The sequence below is a fragment of the Danio rerio genome, chromosome 13 (assembly GCF_049306965.1).
Source record: "Danio rerio strain Tuebingen ecotype United States chromosome 13, GRCz12tu, whole genome shotgun sequence".
Taxonomy (NCBI): Eukaryota; Metazoa; Chordata; class Actinopteri; order Cypriniformes; family Danionidae; genus Danio; species Danio rerio.
Window position 1 is genome coordinate 14,423,368 of NC_133188.1, and position 17,316 is coordinate 14,440,683.

The window sequence follows — 17,316 nt, forward strand, 5'->3', positions numbered from 1 at the left end:
AAACCGGATGCTGTGTTTCTGCTGAACATTGGGGTTGTTCTGTTAACACGCGTTAAGTGCTTCGTCTCTCAGCAGCTCCGTCTGCACTTAGCAAGTCTAATTCTCAGCACAGCCAGGTTTGAAATCACTTAAGGCAGACGGGCATTTCTGTCGTCCATCATCATAAAGGCTGAATGGAGTCGACTGCCCAACTGACAGGGGAAAAGCACAACAGCTCAATCGTTCAGCAATCTTTTGCCCATTATTGAGCGCTTGTGCTTTATTTGAGGAAATACACAATGTGATTTTAATTGTTAATGATTCTGATGAGACGTTGTTGAGCGATGATCTAATCGGATGGGTGGAAGACTCCAGTTCTCTACGGAGAATGATGTTTCAGTGGTGTGTGTTTGCCACAGCTGTCCACTGGAGTGTGTTCATGCACATCCCACAGGATTGTAGGTGTGATAATGAACTGTGTTTTTTCATGTTTACAAGGCTCGAGATTGTATTCAGCTTATATACTGTGCATTATTGATTTTATTTCAGATAAAATCGGAGAGCTCCCTCATCCTCCATAAACAACAGTAGTAGTTACTCATTCAAAGTTCAAAAAAACAAAAAACAAAAAAAACAGAAAATGTTCTCAAAACAAATTAACGCCCTTTAAAGTGGTTAAATCAGGAAATTACCAAGATACGATAGAACTTTTCTGCACAGGTAAATCAAAAATAACTACAGTTTCATCAGTGTCAGCATAGGGTGCACTAGAGCTGATCGATTTTGGTAAAAATCATAATAACGATTATTTTGGTCATAATTGTAATCACGATTATTCAAAACGATTATCAGTTGAAGTCAAAATTATCAGCGCTCCTAAGAATTTTTTTCAAAATAAATACTTCCCAAATGATGTTTAACAGAGCAAGGAATTTCAACAGTATTTCCTCTAATATTTTTTCTTCTGGAGAGGTTTATTTGTTTTATTTTGGCTAGAATAAAAACAGGTTTAAATATTTTGAAACCTATTTTAAGGTCTATAACAGGGGTGGCCAACCCTGTTCCTGGAGAGCCACCTTCCTGCAGATTTTAGTTGCGACCCATATCAAACACACCTGAAACAAATTAATTAGGACCTGAACACCCCGTGATAATTACAGACAGGTGTGTTTGATATGGGTTGCAAGTAAAATCTGCAGGAAATTGGCTCTCCAGAAACAGGGTTGGCCACCCCTGGTCTATAATATTAGCTCCCTTAAGCAATATATTTTTTGATTGTCTGCAGAAGAAAGTACTGTTATACAATGAACTGCCTAATTACCCTTATTAAGCCTTTGAATCTTAATGTTTGTATTTTGAAAAATATCTAGTAAAATTTTGTGTGCTGTCAATGAGTTAATAAAATTATTATGTTCAGAAATTTTCTTTCCATTAAACAGAAATTGGGGAGGAAAAGGGTTGCTAATATTCAGGAGGGCTAATAATTCTGACTTTAACTGCATATATAGTTATTTTCTACTCTGCAAAGGAAAGAGAAATCAATACAATAGAATAAAAATATGAAACAAACTGTGCTTTGAGCATCTTCATTGTAACAAAAACACTTTAGCTACAAAAGTCCCGACCAGTGAGGAATTTTCTCTTTTTTTTTATTAATGATAAAAACAGGCGGCAGCAGGAATTGCGCGCTGTCACTTTAATGGTTTCTCTTTTACATGTCTTTTGATTCTCAACTCGTTTGTTTATTTTACAAATGAGGGTTAATATGAAAAATCACTAAACAGCACGTTTTGACACCTGTTTGACCATTAAAAGCGCTCGAGTTAAGATGAGATGTGTGCGCTCTGCTCCTCAGTGTGCGAATGCTGACCGCATGCTTTTGACTGTGTGTGCGCGCCGCACACACACACACAGAAGCATGCGGTCTTTCGCGCTTTTAAGAGCAACACGTGTACAACTGGAAAGGGGTGGTATATGATCCAATAATCTTTTATCTCGATTAAGGGTTTCATAATCGTTAGAAGCCAAAATCGAAATCGGATTTTCGATTAATTGCACAGCCCTAGGGTGCACATTCATGAGAGTGATGTGCTCTTCATATCTGTTGAGCTCTGTTTCGCTACTAACACATTACCTTAGATGTACCTGTGCTTTGTTTCAAACAGCGGAAGTTACACACAGGCATCTGGGCTATAGATTACTGCACAGCACTCGTGAATGTATACTTTTTTTTTTTTTTTTTACAGACACTAAAGTAATTGTTGAATATTAAGTTGATATTTTTGTTTTATGTGAACACAAATGCATTGTCTTAGCTTATTATTCAGATAAAACTACTAAAGACACAGATTGTGTTGACTCTGTTTTTCTGGACTTTAAACGAGTCAGGGCTGACCTTGTCACCATACTTGAATATCGGTAACAATTGACACTGAAATGGCCAATCAACTGTGTATAAGAACGCACACAACAATGCTCGAATGTTATCTGTAAATTAGAGATGCACGATATATTGGCGACCATATGTTATCGGCCGATAAATGCTATTTTTAATATTATCGTCATCGATCCGACGTCATAATTAGGCCGATATCTTGAAGCCGATAAATTACGTAATTGTACAGAACTGCTTGCCTCGCGCATGCATGGACGGAACTTGTTCAGACTTGTCCTGTGCACTATAATGGAGCCCTCCTCACATTGTTTATTCCTTCAAAGTCTGTCCTTTCTTTATTGGGTATTGCTGTGCGTTAATAGCTTAGCAAGTAACCATGTTCCTTATCATTGTAGATATATTTGGTTGAGTGCCATTGTGTATTTTTGCTTTAAATCGCCTCAGGAAAAATATTACATGTGTAAACATAACAGCAGAGATGCACACGTGCTAAACAACTCATTGGGTTGTTTGTAATCTAATATGATTATTTGTTATTATCAACGCATTGCTTGCCATGTGTTGTTGATGTAAGATTGTATTAAGTTTGATCGGAATATTCATAGTGATTATAATGAGCGCTACACACACACACACACACACACACACACACACACACACACACAGATGTTATGTTTTGTTAGTATTTATGTGTATTCTTTTTGAAACATTGATAAATTGTCATTCATGACAAGCACCACATGCCTCATTGCTCAGCACAAAGAAATCAGATTTGAATTAAGCAGTTGATAAAGTGCACTGTAAACGTTCGAATCACACCAGTGTGATTGTATGCTTCAGGGACAAGCCTAGTCTGACCACATACAATTGAAGGGGTTAAGCAGAATATCACAGAAATGCCAGTATGTGAGTGCGATCACAATGCAATATTGGTTTTATACAATGATAACATATTGTATGCAATTTTTTCTGTTTTACTATTAGAATCTATTTAAAACAAATCCTGGGCAGCTGTTTCATTGGCCATAAAAGAGACAAAGCAAAGAAAGCGTCATCAATATTTATTTGACTAATTGCATTTATTTATTAAGGATTATTTATTATTTCAGCCAATATACAGTAAACATCTAATGGAAGTCGGATCTTGTGACAGCTATAGTGTATAACTTCATTTAAAGGGCAGAAGTGATCTAAAAAAAGAATAAAAATCTTCTTTTATATTTTAGTAGAAAGGGGGTCATAAAGGAATTTTTAATTTTGGATAAATAATACATGAGCATCTCTAAAAATGCATTAGATCGAAATCTGTCAGTATCTGGTAACTTTATTTGTGAAACTAAGATACACACTCTGTGCTTGTGGTTTCCTCATTTCTTTTTTTTTCTCACCTTTGATCTGTGCCATGAGACAAGTGTGTTATATTGCTTGTATAATGGCCAATTAAACCCTTGCTAAGAGCGGTTTAGCTTCCTTGCGTAATTGGTGAACTCTAACTTGTTTACATTTTCTCTGAACCTGTCCCTTCAGGTGTGTGCTGTGTTTTGACTGCTGTAGTAATGTTGTGTCTGTCATACACAGGCTAACGGGACCTTCAGGCTACCTCTCTGATGGACCAGGAAACTACAAATACAAGACCAAGTGCACGTGGCTCATTGAGGGACAGTGAGTATTCAAAACAAACAAACAAAAAAACTTTCTTAGATTAGATATCTGTACATTTAAAGTAGGGCTGGGCCATATTTAAAAAATGCAGTCTCGATAATTATTTTCCATAATGAACGATAACTATATATTAGAGATGCACCAATACCAGTATCGGGTATTGGGTCGATACTTGTTTAAAATACTCATACTCCTATCATACATGAAAGGCCGATACCACTCGACAGTAATTCACTACATGGATGTGATTTGTTGTCCTTCCTGACTTCAATGTCTTAATGTATTAATTTGCCTTTTGCATTATATATTAATATCTTAGTCCTTGTGAACAACTTGTTTATAAAATACATTATTAATGAATCTATAGGCTGTTGAAGAACAAACCGAATACGAAATATGATCCTTGCATAATGATCAAAGCTAAACAAGCTAGCACTCAAATTATTTATTAACTATAAATAAAAAAATGAAAGAAATTTTAAGCAATGGAACATTATGTAAAAAATTTAAAGACTATAGGCTAAATAAAAGCGCCTAGTCAGAGCTGAACATTACTGCGGTCACCATGCGTGTGTCAGTTTACAGCTTCTGTAAAGATCAGGCAGCCTATACAGATCACACAATCTCAATAAACACCATGTAAATGTATAAATATTTCGATAAGTATCGTTAATGGAATATTTATAACCATATGATCTTGCTTTTGGTTATATCGATACCAGTTTTGAACTCTCACATGTGCTCTTTCTTTCACCAGCAGTTGACACGTGCTGCATATTTGGCAAGATGACTAGTGCTGAACTCCACAGGACCATTTTTATTTGTTTGCCGATTTGCGTGTTGTTTCTTTTTTAAAATGCCTTTTTTTTCTTTAATCTCTCAAGTTAATATTGGCTATCGGGTAACATAATCTCCTTCAGAGATATTCGATGTCAGTAGCCCCTTTCACACAGTGATACCGGTAAATATCCGGAAAATTTCCGGAACGACTTTACCGGTATATTCAAAAAAGCGCTGTTCACACAGGCTAGGACGTTACGGAATTTTCCCAGAAAAGAATGTTCACACATCCATTCCAAAATACCAGTAAATTCTGACATCATTCACCAAAAATGAGCCTTAAATTAGTATGTATTAGCATATATGTAGTATGTACAAGCGCCTTAAATGAGCGCTTGTATTAGTAAACATTTGACTACATTACAAACTCTGTGGATGATCAGTATTGTGAACAACTTCGATGAAAACATATGGAGGATCACTTTCGCATGTCGAGATGTTCATAATATGTGCGTGTGCTGGCGCTTACTGGCTGTTTCACATACACACGCAAAGCTTGAAGGTAATCAAACAGCGGCTTATCATAAGCATCTTATCGATGATTATTTACAAAGTTGGCATAAAGAAGAACATATAAACATTATCTGACTAACTTCTAGCAGCTAAATGCGTCTGGGAAAATATTCAAAGGCTTTTATTCTCATGAACCGTGCAGACGTAAACGCGTCTGACTGTTCTGATTGGCTAAAGCAGACGTCTCACGTCAGCACGTTCTAGACGTGCACGCGCTTTTTCCGGCATTCTTTTTCGTTCTGCATTCACACAGCGCAGCATTCCGGCAAATTACCGGTAATGTTACAACTTCTCTTTCCGGTAAATAGCCAGAACGAATTTACCGGTATTTTCAAAAAGGACCTGTTCACACATACAACCTTTCCGGAAAATTGCCTTTAATTTTCCGGAAAGGTCTGTATTTGTGAAAGGGGCTAATAACGCTGTGCGCAGTATGGCTATTGACCAACACCTCCCTGTAAGTTTACACACTGCATAGACTATCTAGGCCTACAGCTCTGGTGTGTTATGTATTGCCTGTTTTAAATGACAGCAAGACATGCTACGTTTAGTTTTTATTGTAAAATGTACATTATAACCCAGTAGACATTAAAATATTATTTTTTGAATGGCTTACCTATTGGCAGCGGATATAACCGTTAAGCTTAAATAGGCTAAGCATATTTTTATTAATATTAGAACATATTACAATACAAACTAGCCACCCTTTGGTTTTTTCCGTTTATGTATATTTTTTCTATCAAACGAAAAATGCAATGACTTTATGAATTTATTTTGGTTTTCATTTTATTAGAATTTTATTAGCCTACACAACATCTACATAACATTGGCTCTGATTGCATTTTTACAGATATCTTACAGATAGACTTTTTGGTTCAAAGACATTTATGCCTGTTAATTTCAGTGCTGTATTTTGACATATTATGCAAAGGCCTCAGCTGTTCTAACTGTCAGCTGTTACCAGCCTCAGTTTTGCGACTTGTCGTATGGCGTCTATGTATCGATGTCTGGATGACAGACAGAGAGAGAGAAGATCAGACCTCAGATTTGATGTCTGGCCGCACGTCACAGTTACTTTACTGCAATTTTTTTTTATATTGGCTCATCTAAATTAACTTTTTATTCGATTAAAAGCAGAAATATTGCCAGACAGATAAAGCAACTTTCGGTTTTGGAAGAAAGCGGCTTCAGTGATAAAAGACGCACACACACATAAGATACACTCGTAGGCCTATTCATTATTGATTTTTTAACATTAATAACCAAGTGCAAAAAAGAACAGCTGAACGTTGGAAAAAGAGCTCTCTGCGGTTGCCGTGATGGTTGTTTTGCTTCTCTGCAATTGGCTTGTCAGTGGCTAAATCACTTTTGTTTTAATAAAAAATATTATTATTTTTTTTTTAAACATTGTGAGATGATGGTCGCGTGATTTTTAAAATGAGAGTATGCATTGCGTATTTATGGCTATTGATCTTATCTACCCGCAACCCACCCATAGTAAACATCAAGTAGCCTACTTTTTGATTACCTGAGCAGCAGATATAAGTTGTTAATGCTTCCAGACTTAAAAGACTACCCCAACAATGACTGAAGCCACAAAAATTAAAGGGTCAATTAAATAGGGCAACATATTTTCGTCCAATACATTTTCAATGGGTGAAGATTCGATACTTCTCTAATATCAACACACTTTTAAGTTCCCATTTTTGCACATTTCTGCTCTGTGACTGGCTTTTAGAACAATACAGAGTAAACAAATTCAGAGCTTATCATTGTTATTGACATAAAATTTTATTGCAATTCAATATAATATTGTTTTTTCGGCCCTGTCCTAATTGTTACTTTTTAAACTATTTAAAGGAATAGATCTTTAAAAAGTAAAAATATGCTATGCACCCCCCCCCCCCCCTCAGTACTGTAACTATTCAGTAGAATTTAAGTGATTCATAAAATACAACTTTAATTTTACAAGTAAAACAAAAACAACTAAATTAATGCAAATGGCTCCATTAGCAGAACATTGAGTTTTTAAAAAGAGAACTGATTCATTTGTTTTCACTTCTTGAAAGTACTTGAGTTTTTAAACATTTGGACTCAGGACCTGGAGAGTCTTAAAAACAAACATAGGTCAAGGAAGTACATTTTAAATTAAATTAGGGTGCTTTCATACCTGTAGATCGATTATTTTGTTCTTAAACAGGGATTATTCTTTTTACCATGTTTATTTTGTTCTTGGTTCGGTTCGCTTTCACACGGCAAAGTTTCTAAACGGACCAAAATAGTTCCAACAAGCCACATGCAAGTAAACCCTCTTCACAACGGTCAGAGTTGCACACTTTATGTTATAGAGTCCCATGCATTCTACTCAACTATCAAACATTATTATTTTAATTTATGATGATGAGAAATGAGATATTATATGCAAAAAGATGCACTTCAATTGTGCATTGTGACACCCACAGACATCGTCAACAAATATAAATCAGTGTTAAGACTTTCTCATACATACACAGCCTTTCTTAAGTTGTCAAGGATTGTACAAATTGATCTATTGAATCAATCTATCTATTGCCCATCTTTTTTGTAACATTTAATTAGTTATTTTAAAAGAACAATACGACATTTGATAATGTTTCAGCTTAAAAAGAATTATGCATTATAGGCTTTCATTATAGAGAGAAATAACAGGTGAAGTAAGTCTGCAGTCAGATCATGATGCAGATTAATGTTGATCTTTCTTTTAAGGTGCCAGTGCAGAAGTTAACAAAACAATAGGTCTACAAATTCTAAAAAGTCTAAAATATGGAAAAAAATATCGGATGGAAATTTCTGTAAATTTCCAGATTAATTAAAAGCTCTTGTTAAAATTTCAGCAAGCTTTCACTTTCATCTTCGACATAAAACACACATTTACTGGTAGGAATGAGATCTCGTCCTACGCACAATTTTCTCTTTATATAGCCGTATATATATATATATAAATATATATCTCTTCAACTTGGATTTATAAGCTTTTATCTGAGTTCTGAATGATTTTGAGATATTGAGCGTCAAAGTTTTTGCATTCCATACAGCAAACAGTTTGTGTGTAACATTTGTTTTTTTTTTAAATAAAAAGTCTTAATGTAAACAATTTATAAAGAAAGAAACATAATGTAAATAAATGGTCATTTATATGAATATGTCAGTAACTCAATTTTGACAAAAAATGTCAGATAGAACCTTATAATTCTAAGGTGATGATATGTATATTTATATAGCTTGGTTCGTTAGTTCGTTGGGTTGACTAGTTTTTTCACTACAATCGATCTGCCCAAGAGTTCATTTCAATCGAGCCGAGATCACCTCATTCAGGCTGTCTCAGACCTATTGTTTTGGCACAGAACATAGTGAGATAATGGGGTAAACACACCAGTTTCGGAAACAAACGTCTAGTTGTGAAAGCACCATTAGTTTATCAATAGTACTAAATAGAAAAAAAAAAAACTATAAAAAATTATTTATTTAAAAATCTGAAATTTAAATCTTGTACAAGAGAACTATGATGGACATCACCAGTAGCCTATTGTATTTATCAAATTAAATTTCTTTGAACTTAACATGTTCATAACATCATCATTACTCCGAAATTTAAATATTACGTGTAAGTGAACTTAAGTTCATGAAAGAGTGGGAACTCTGTCTTTTCAACATTATTACTTTATTTCAACAATCTCTTCTGAAAACATTCACAAGTACTGTACCTCCTGTCACATACTGACATGAATTTAAACATCACACTTTAGCCAATGCTGTTTGTTTACAACCTTTTTGTAGTTGCAGCATCCAGACTAAACGCATGCAAATACTATTTTGATGAACAATACAGCAGTCATGTCCTCCTTATTATTGTCAGCAAATAGCATCAGGACTGCAGTTTTAACTAAGCAAATATGTTTTAATGTTTAACTGCATTAAAAAATAATAAAACAAAGTAAAAAATAAATAAATAAAATCACCTGTTTAGATAGCGATACGTGAGTATATTATCATAGGTTTCTTTAGTTTTTGGATGGACTTTTCCTTTAAGCCTGAACCTGACCTCTTAATTTGAATTTGTAACCCAATGTGACCTGACCACTATTGTAATGCGTTTATGGTCTGATGCAAAATCGATAGCTTTCTTGCACTCCACCCAAGAAACCAATAAAATGTCTTTTGTTTATTGACATAGTATTAAAACAATTGTTTTATCGACTTCTAAAGGCAGATTTGAATCTTATCTCATAATCTTATCTTTTTTTTTTTTTTTTTCTTAATGTAGGGCTGCATTTTTCAGTAATGTGCAAAACATTTTTTTGAAAGTAAAATAATGTGATTTATTGCCAGTTGAGATCCTGCCTTGGAAAAAAAATTGACTGTCAATCTCTTAAAATATTTAAACAATTGTTTTATTCATTATAAACTGTGTTTTCTTTGTTTTTCCACTGAAATGGTCATTTTTTTGTTTATCACAAATTGATCTGAAAAATGACATATAGGGCCCTATCATACACCCGGCGCAGTGTGGCGCAAGGCGTGACGCAGTAGTCTTTTGGTAGTTTAAGCTTGGCGCAAGAGTCGTTTTGAGGCGTTGCGCTACGCTATTTAAATAGCAAATGCATTAGCGCTCATTTTTGCGCCCATAGGCGTTCTGGTCTAAAAAGGAAGGCGTTCTGAGGCGGACCGCTGGCGCGTTGTTATTTTGAGAAACTATAATAGATTTTTCATTAGACCAAAACTAACCTGGTCTAAACTCCTGCGCAGAGTTGCGCCTCGCTTACGCGCTGCTTAATACGAGAGCAATAGGCAAATATCTTTACATATGAAAAAATGTAAATATTAAGGATATATATAGGATATAATAAGAATAGATAGAGGATATAAATATAAAGGATTAAAATATTACAAAACATATTATTTTCTAGCCTACATAAATATGAAAAACCACTGCTTTTATGTCTTCTTCTTCTCAGGAGGCTTTTTCAGTTCATTCATAACAATTTGTTTTTGTATAATGTTATTATTATTAGCAGTATTATTTATTATATCCATATTTATATTTGTTTTATTAAAAACAAGCTTAGATTTGCCCACCTGTCAGGTTTTAGACCATATGGGGCATTACATGTGTTTTAGGATATAACTCAGGTTTTTGAGCACATTTTGTTATTATTATTCATTTATTCGTTTGCTGGAAATTAGAACTGAATTTAGAAATAGTTTTGAAACAAATATTTGTGCTTAACAAACAAAAGTATTTATTTATAGACTAATTGATGTCTGTGCGTAAAGGTTTCCCTATCCAAGAGCGAAAGTGAAAGTGATCCATTATCTCTCATTCTCACGCAGTACATGCTCTGTTTAATAGTTTTCTGTTAAAAAACTGTTAACTGTTAATTGTTTGCTTGTGAAATGCTCATTTTTTCCTGCTTAGACTTACTTTGCGTCCTGTAAATAGTGAATGTGCTCTTGGCGCGACGCAGCTGACTCTTAAAGGTAATGGGAGATGAGACTCTAATTGGTTTATTCTAAAAACACACCTATAACTCATTAAGAAAATAAACTCAGCCCTTTTAGACCCTGCGCAGAAGCGCAGGGCAGATTTCCCATCCTTAAATTAGCAAAAACGCGTCCTGACACGCCCTGAAAGCATTTGCGCCCTGCGGTTTGCGCTTTGCGCATGGACGGTCAAAATAGAGCCCATAATGTGTTTTAAATGTATTTAATAATTTATTCTGTCTGATTTAAAAATAAAGTTATCATATCATTTTTTTAATCTGTATGGATCTTTAAATATACATACAAAAACTTTAGAGTTGTAGTTGTAAACTGAAGGTTGTCGTTTTGTCATAACTGTTTGTGTTGCTTGTCAGTGAACAAAGGCTGTGTGTAGTAAATAGTGCTACATCTGATTTATTATTATTATTATTATTATTATTATTATTATTATTATTATTATTTTGTTTAATAACATGTAATTGCTCCAAGCTTACTTCATACCTATAGGCGAATGCTTAAAATAAATAATTCTGTGATGTGATTACAAAGTCATTTAACTATTAGTTTCTGTGCAAGAGCGCCCTCTGGCTATTGCAGGACATTTACAATTGATCAAAGAACTGTGCTTCCATGAAAAGATGTGCAAGATGTAATTTCTTACCCTGTCACATTTAACCCATTTGTTTTGCAAACTGGCTAATTTACCTCTTATTTTGGTCATGTGTTGGGGAAAGTTACATTCGAAAGTAATGCATTACAATATTGAGTTAGTCCCCAAAAAAGTACAGTGACTAGTTGCGTTAGTTACTTTTTATGGAAAGTAATGTTTTGTTACTTTTGGGTTACTTTTGCATTTATTTATTATTCAAGTAGAGGAGCTCTGCATTTAACAGCACACGGTATTATCTTTATTTACCTTTGAAAAACACATCAAATGATAATAATGTAGGATAATGTTATTTTCTGAGAACTTCCTGAGCCCAGAGCTCTACATGCCATATATAAAGATTAATGACAGTTTAAAGCAATGTGTTTGATGCTTTTGTACTTTTGTCTTATTAGTGAAGTAAAATGAGCATTGACAGAATCCCTTTTTACTTTTTTCCATGCATTATGAATAATGAAAATACTTCCAGTTCACAAACGTAAGGCTCTGCCATCTTAGTTTCTGTTTGTATCTGCAGGGAGAAAATTCTCACATTGAGTACGGGATTCAACTTTCATTTTAATTCAGCAATTTATTTTTTAAATCAAATTAATTAAACTTTAAAATAGCTTGCATTACATTTTTAAAAAAGTAACTTAACTATTACTACTTAAATTTAAAAGTAATCCGTTACTTGTTAATTAGAAAAGTAATATTATTACGCAACCTTCGTTACTTGCTATGCCTTACCCCCAACACTGGTCGTATGTAATGTGCATTTATATAGTGCATTTATTGTGTTTGGCCATACACCCAAAGCCATATGAAATGGCCACATGAATCAGTCAGACAGAATGTTTGGAAACGTGCATTGCACATCTTTGGCTGTGTCAGAAATCGCATACCTCCCTACTATATAGTATGTGGGAAAAAGTATGCAAACCAAGTAGTATGTTCAAATTCATTGTATTTAAAATACAGTATGTGAGAAGTACCCAGATGACCTACTACTTCTGGCTACTTTCTGAAGTGCACATCCAATGGACGCTATGCTATCCCATGATGAGGTCACATGATAATGACCAATGGCAGATGTAGTACATCTGAATTTCGTTCATACTACACTCATTCATACTATATAGAACAAACCTATGTAATGGTCATGTTGTAAATTTAAACGTAGGACCTACTTGAGTGTTTCAGGCGCAGTTTTTTTTTTTTTTTTTGGTTGAATTTAAAATTCTAAATGCTCTAAAGTTTGGTTTGCTGATTTCTAATTCTATTGGACAATAGATAGGAAAAACTCAAAAGATATTTTTGGCTCTGAGTTGACTTTTTACATTTTTAAAACTTTTTTAAGACTTTTTTCGGTTCTGGAAAATTATGAGGTGCCCAGGATACATAACCAATGATCAAAACGCTCACTATCTATAAAAAAACAAGTTAAAAGAGCGCCTCTTATTGCAACGCGTCTCTTGTGTAATGGGTGACTAACCATGAATGCCCTGGGTTTACTCGCATGGCTCGATTAAACACATTTTGGTGAACTTTGTAATGCTGAATTCGAACCAAGAAAAAACTTGCAACATTGTGAATTAACTTCCTCATTGTCAGTTTGATTTCCTGTTTGGAAAAGCAAATAGTTTGACATCTGAAAACCATTTAGTTAGGTCTTTTAAATGACCTCTTTATTGATTTTTTTTTTTTTTTTTTTTGGTTGGTGATGTAGTGGTTGATGGCTTTACTTCTTTCGACAGGCCAAACTCAATCCTGAGGCTTCGCTTTGAGCATTTTGCCACCGAGTGCAGCTGGGATCATCTGTATGTGTATGATGGAGACTCCATCTACTCCCCTTTACTCGCCGCCTTCAGGTATTCTCTTCGTGTGTGTGTGTGTGTGTGTGTGTGTGTGTGTGTGTGTGTGTGTGTGTGTGTGTGTGTGTGTGTGTGTGTGTGTGTGTGTGTGTGTTGTAAACGGGAGCAGTGAGATCTCCAGGTAATGACCTGTTAATCCAGGATCAGATTAGAATGTGGGACGTTTTGCAGTGTTGTGTGCTTAACACACCAGACACTGTTTTATAAACAAGTATTCTGTCTGAATGTCACCGGAGAAATGTACCTAATTTTAGGTTGAAATATCAATCAATTATTTGCTGATACACATATTTCTCATACTTGATTTCTCATCTGAGTGTGTCAATTTACCATGGCAGCCAGCAATAATTGGAAAACTCTTTTGACCACAATGTCCAACTGAGTTTTAAAACACATTTGTAGCCAATCAGCAGTAAGCGGTGTGCAGTAACTATGGTTATGATATCAAAACAACGTCTTGCAAAATTTGCTTAGTGCTCCATCCGTAGGACATAATAAATTCAAATGTAAAATTTGAAGCCCTTCCCCTTGACACTGTTTCAAGGGCCGAGGGGAAAGGTCCCTAGGGTGTGTATGTGCCAAAATACCAAACAAATAATGTTTTAAAAATCTTTGAAACTCCCCTTTTTGGCCTTTGATCTAGATTGTGCTGTTTGATGACTGCTTCTTTAAATTCAAATGAGATTGTGCTTGAAAGAGGGTAGAGCTACAAACGCCTATGTGGCAGCATAGTGGCAGAGTCAAAATAGGACATTATCTCTGTAAAAAAAAACTGAAAATGTCAAAAGAAATGGCTCAGAAGAAGGCAGTCTATGGGGACTAAGGTGTTCATGTATGCATCCTAAAACTTTACATTCATAATCTTCATGTCAGATAACCTCTGACATTATCTTTAGCAGGTCAAAACTAATGGTGTAGGGCTGCTTCTCACTCAGGGCTGTTTATGCTATAGATCGTCACTAATCTGTGGGACTTTGGGAGAATGTCAATCAAAGTGTTTCTGCAGACTGTTTTTATCAAGTGTGATCATAAAAAAATTTAATCAAATAATGTTTACCCTTTAAGACTGACTATTCAGAGACTGTTGCCACACAACTGTGTTTATAAAACTTTATAATCCACTATAAAAGTGATTTTTGCTTTTTGGGTCCCCTTTAATGTTTCAATGTTCCCTCAGCACTAATGCATAGATTTTTGTTGAAAAGAAACAACAAACATACAATGACTTGTACTTGTTTATTAAAAATTATAAAATGAGTAAGAGGACATAGTAAATTATATTGTATTTAAATTGCTTAAAGTTTGTGCTGACACATGAGTAAAAGATTTATAATATAAAGATTTATTATGATAATTCATTAGTATTTTGTGGCTGCATTGTAATCAGATTTTAGGGCATACTCACACTACAGTTGCTTTGAACCGGGCGCTTGTCCCTCTCCCGTCTCCCCCACTGCCTGCACTCACATTACATTTGGGCCTGTGCACGCTTACGCCATCGATGCTGCTCTGATCAGTGTTCAATAGAGAAGCGCTCTTGCTCAGCACAGTGGAGATTTTTTTTAGTTATATTGTTTTAGTCGTTTGGGATGCAGTGACACACAGTCAAATCTTTCGCCAAACAGATTCGCCACTTTTGACGCTCATAAACAGTCATAAAGTCCTCGTTCTGCAGGAATTAGGAGGTTTGCTGAAGGCACAGCTGTGGCACAGTGAGGAGTTTGCGTCTTTAATAAAATATGACAGTTTATGTTAATTGAATGGTAAGAATGATTAATAAATCCATATGAAACTGTTCCTTTAAAGTCACGTCTCACTTTTAGTTTTGGGCTTAGGCGCGTTATGCACACACAAGCGTATCGCGCCAAAGCCCAAGTGAACCGCGCTCTGGCACACCTTTTCCAACACGGCTAGGGCCGGCCAAGTGAACCATGCCGGACCCGATTCAGCGCACTCACACTTCTCAAACGATCCGGGAAACGGGCTTGGGCATGGTTCGGAAAGCATAGGCCCTTAGTATGTCATCAAATGATTCACGTTCATATGTATGGCAAAATATGTATAATTGAATTCAGAATTATTAGCCCCCCTGTTTAATTTTTTTCCCCCACAATTTCTATTTAATTTATTTAACACATTTCTAAACATAATACTTTTAATAACTCAATTCTAATAACTGATTTATTTTATTTTTGTCATGATGACAGTACATACTATTTTGCATATACACATATACAGTTTATATTGACATTTAAAGTCTTAACTAGGTTAATTAGATTACCTAGGCAGGTTAGGGCAATTAGGCAAGTTATTTTATAAGGATGGTTTTTTCTGTAGACTATCAAAAAATATATTATATACATGGTCAAAATTATAAGCCCCTTTAAGCTATATAATATAGCTTAAAGGGGCTTATAATTTTGACCTTAAGATGGTTTTAGGGGTGTCAAATCGAAATCGATCGAAATTTATGCTCAATTTCGATTATTGAATCAAAAAATAGAATCGTCGATGCTGCCACGGCCCCATGTCACGTCAGCTTGGCTTGCCAAGTGGGAAAAAAACAGGCTTGTTGAAGTGCTCGTTAAACTGCAGAAGCAGGAGACCCGTCGACAGAGCTTAAACCCTCTCCTCTTTCAATGAAGTCGCCGGTGTGTAAGCATTTTGGATTTACAGTGAGTTATGTTGACAACGTTCGTGTTGTCGACAAAAAACACAGTTTTGCAAGCTCTGCTATGTACGTATTACGTACGGTTCGTCCGATAGACAACACCGGCATCTCGATCCTCCGCCCGCCCCCGTTGCAAATCCGCTCGTGAAAAGTACACACTTAGGCCCTGTTTACACTGTCTTTGTTTTTAAATGGCATTTTAGAACGACAGCGATTTGACATCCACAGTGGCGTGTAGCGTTTCTAAACAGCCCTCCTTCCTCTCTACCTCTGAAAATGCACATCACGTGACCACACAGACACAGACGCACACACAGCCATATGAGCTTGAGACAGCAGGTCCAGGCAGTCAGAGGACTGCTTCAATCTTTCACTCACTTGTACTTTGTCATTTTAGCGAACACTTCAGATACTGTTGGCTGGTTCCTGTTGGTTGTGCATCGTTTTTACCGACACCATTATAACGATACAGATCACTGCCTATTCACGAGTCCCGCAGAAAAAGTGATTGACAGGTGATAATTATGTGTGTATCTTGCCTTTATTCATTTACTGTATGATTTGTTTATGGGTAAAACAAAGACCATGCAGGTCAGGTAGTTAAAACGGTAAGCTACAAATAATTAATTGGTCATTAATTAATTATTCATGATTGAAAATCGAATCGAATCGTGCCTTTAGAATTGAAAATGTAATAGAATCGAGGATTTGGAGGATCGTGACGCCCTTAGATGGTTTTTAAACAGTTTAAAACTGCTTTTATTCTAGCTGAAATGACACGAATAAGAATTTCTCCAGAAGAAAAAAAATATTATCAAACATACTGTGAAACTTTCCTTGCTCTGTTAAACATAATTTGGGAAATATTTAAAAAAGAATCCAAAGGGGGGCCAATAATTCTGACTTCAACTATATGTATTTCTTTGTATGTTATATAGGTTATTGTTACAATGAATTACATGTTCATGTATGTATAGCTTTGTCGATCTTCAGAGGTGTGAAGTGTTTGAAAATCTCTTGTCTTTCATGTTCCAGTGGTTTGATTGTTCCTGAGAGCTACAGCAATGAGACCGTTCCAGAGGTGGTGGCTCATTCTGGCTTCACCCTGCTGCACTTCTTCAGTGACGCTGCCTATAATCTCACCGGGTTCAACATTTCCTACAGGTCAGTTCAATTCCTGCACCAAAACAAACTCCTGCTTATTTATGCTGCACAT

The 17,316-nt window shown here is 35.4% G+C and overlaps 1 protein-coding gene across 2 annotated transcripts in view; it reads left to right on the top strand.

Annotated features, from left to right (window-relative positions):
- atrn (attractin) overlaps positions 1-17,316 on the top strand; it is a 176,170-nt gene that overhangs the window by 13,716 nt on the left and 145,138 nt on the right. For both annotated transcript variants that reach the window (XR_012388707.1, NM_001353962.1), the window contains exons 2-4: positions 3,953-4,036; positions 13,313-13,426; positions 17,136-17,264. Coding sequence is in view for 1 of the 2 variants with exons in the window: in NM_001353962.1 (NP_001340891.1) it covers positions 3,953-4,036; positions 13,313-13,426; positions 17,136-17,264 (327 nt within the window). In the remaining variant the exon portion in view is untranslated. The remainder of the gene's footprint in view (positions 1-3,952; positions 4,037-13,312; positions 13,427-17,135; positions 17,265-17,316) is intronic.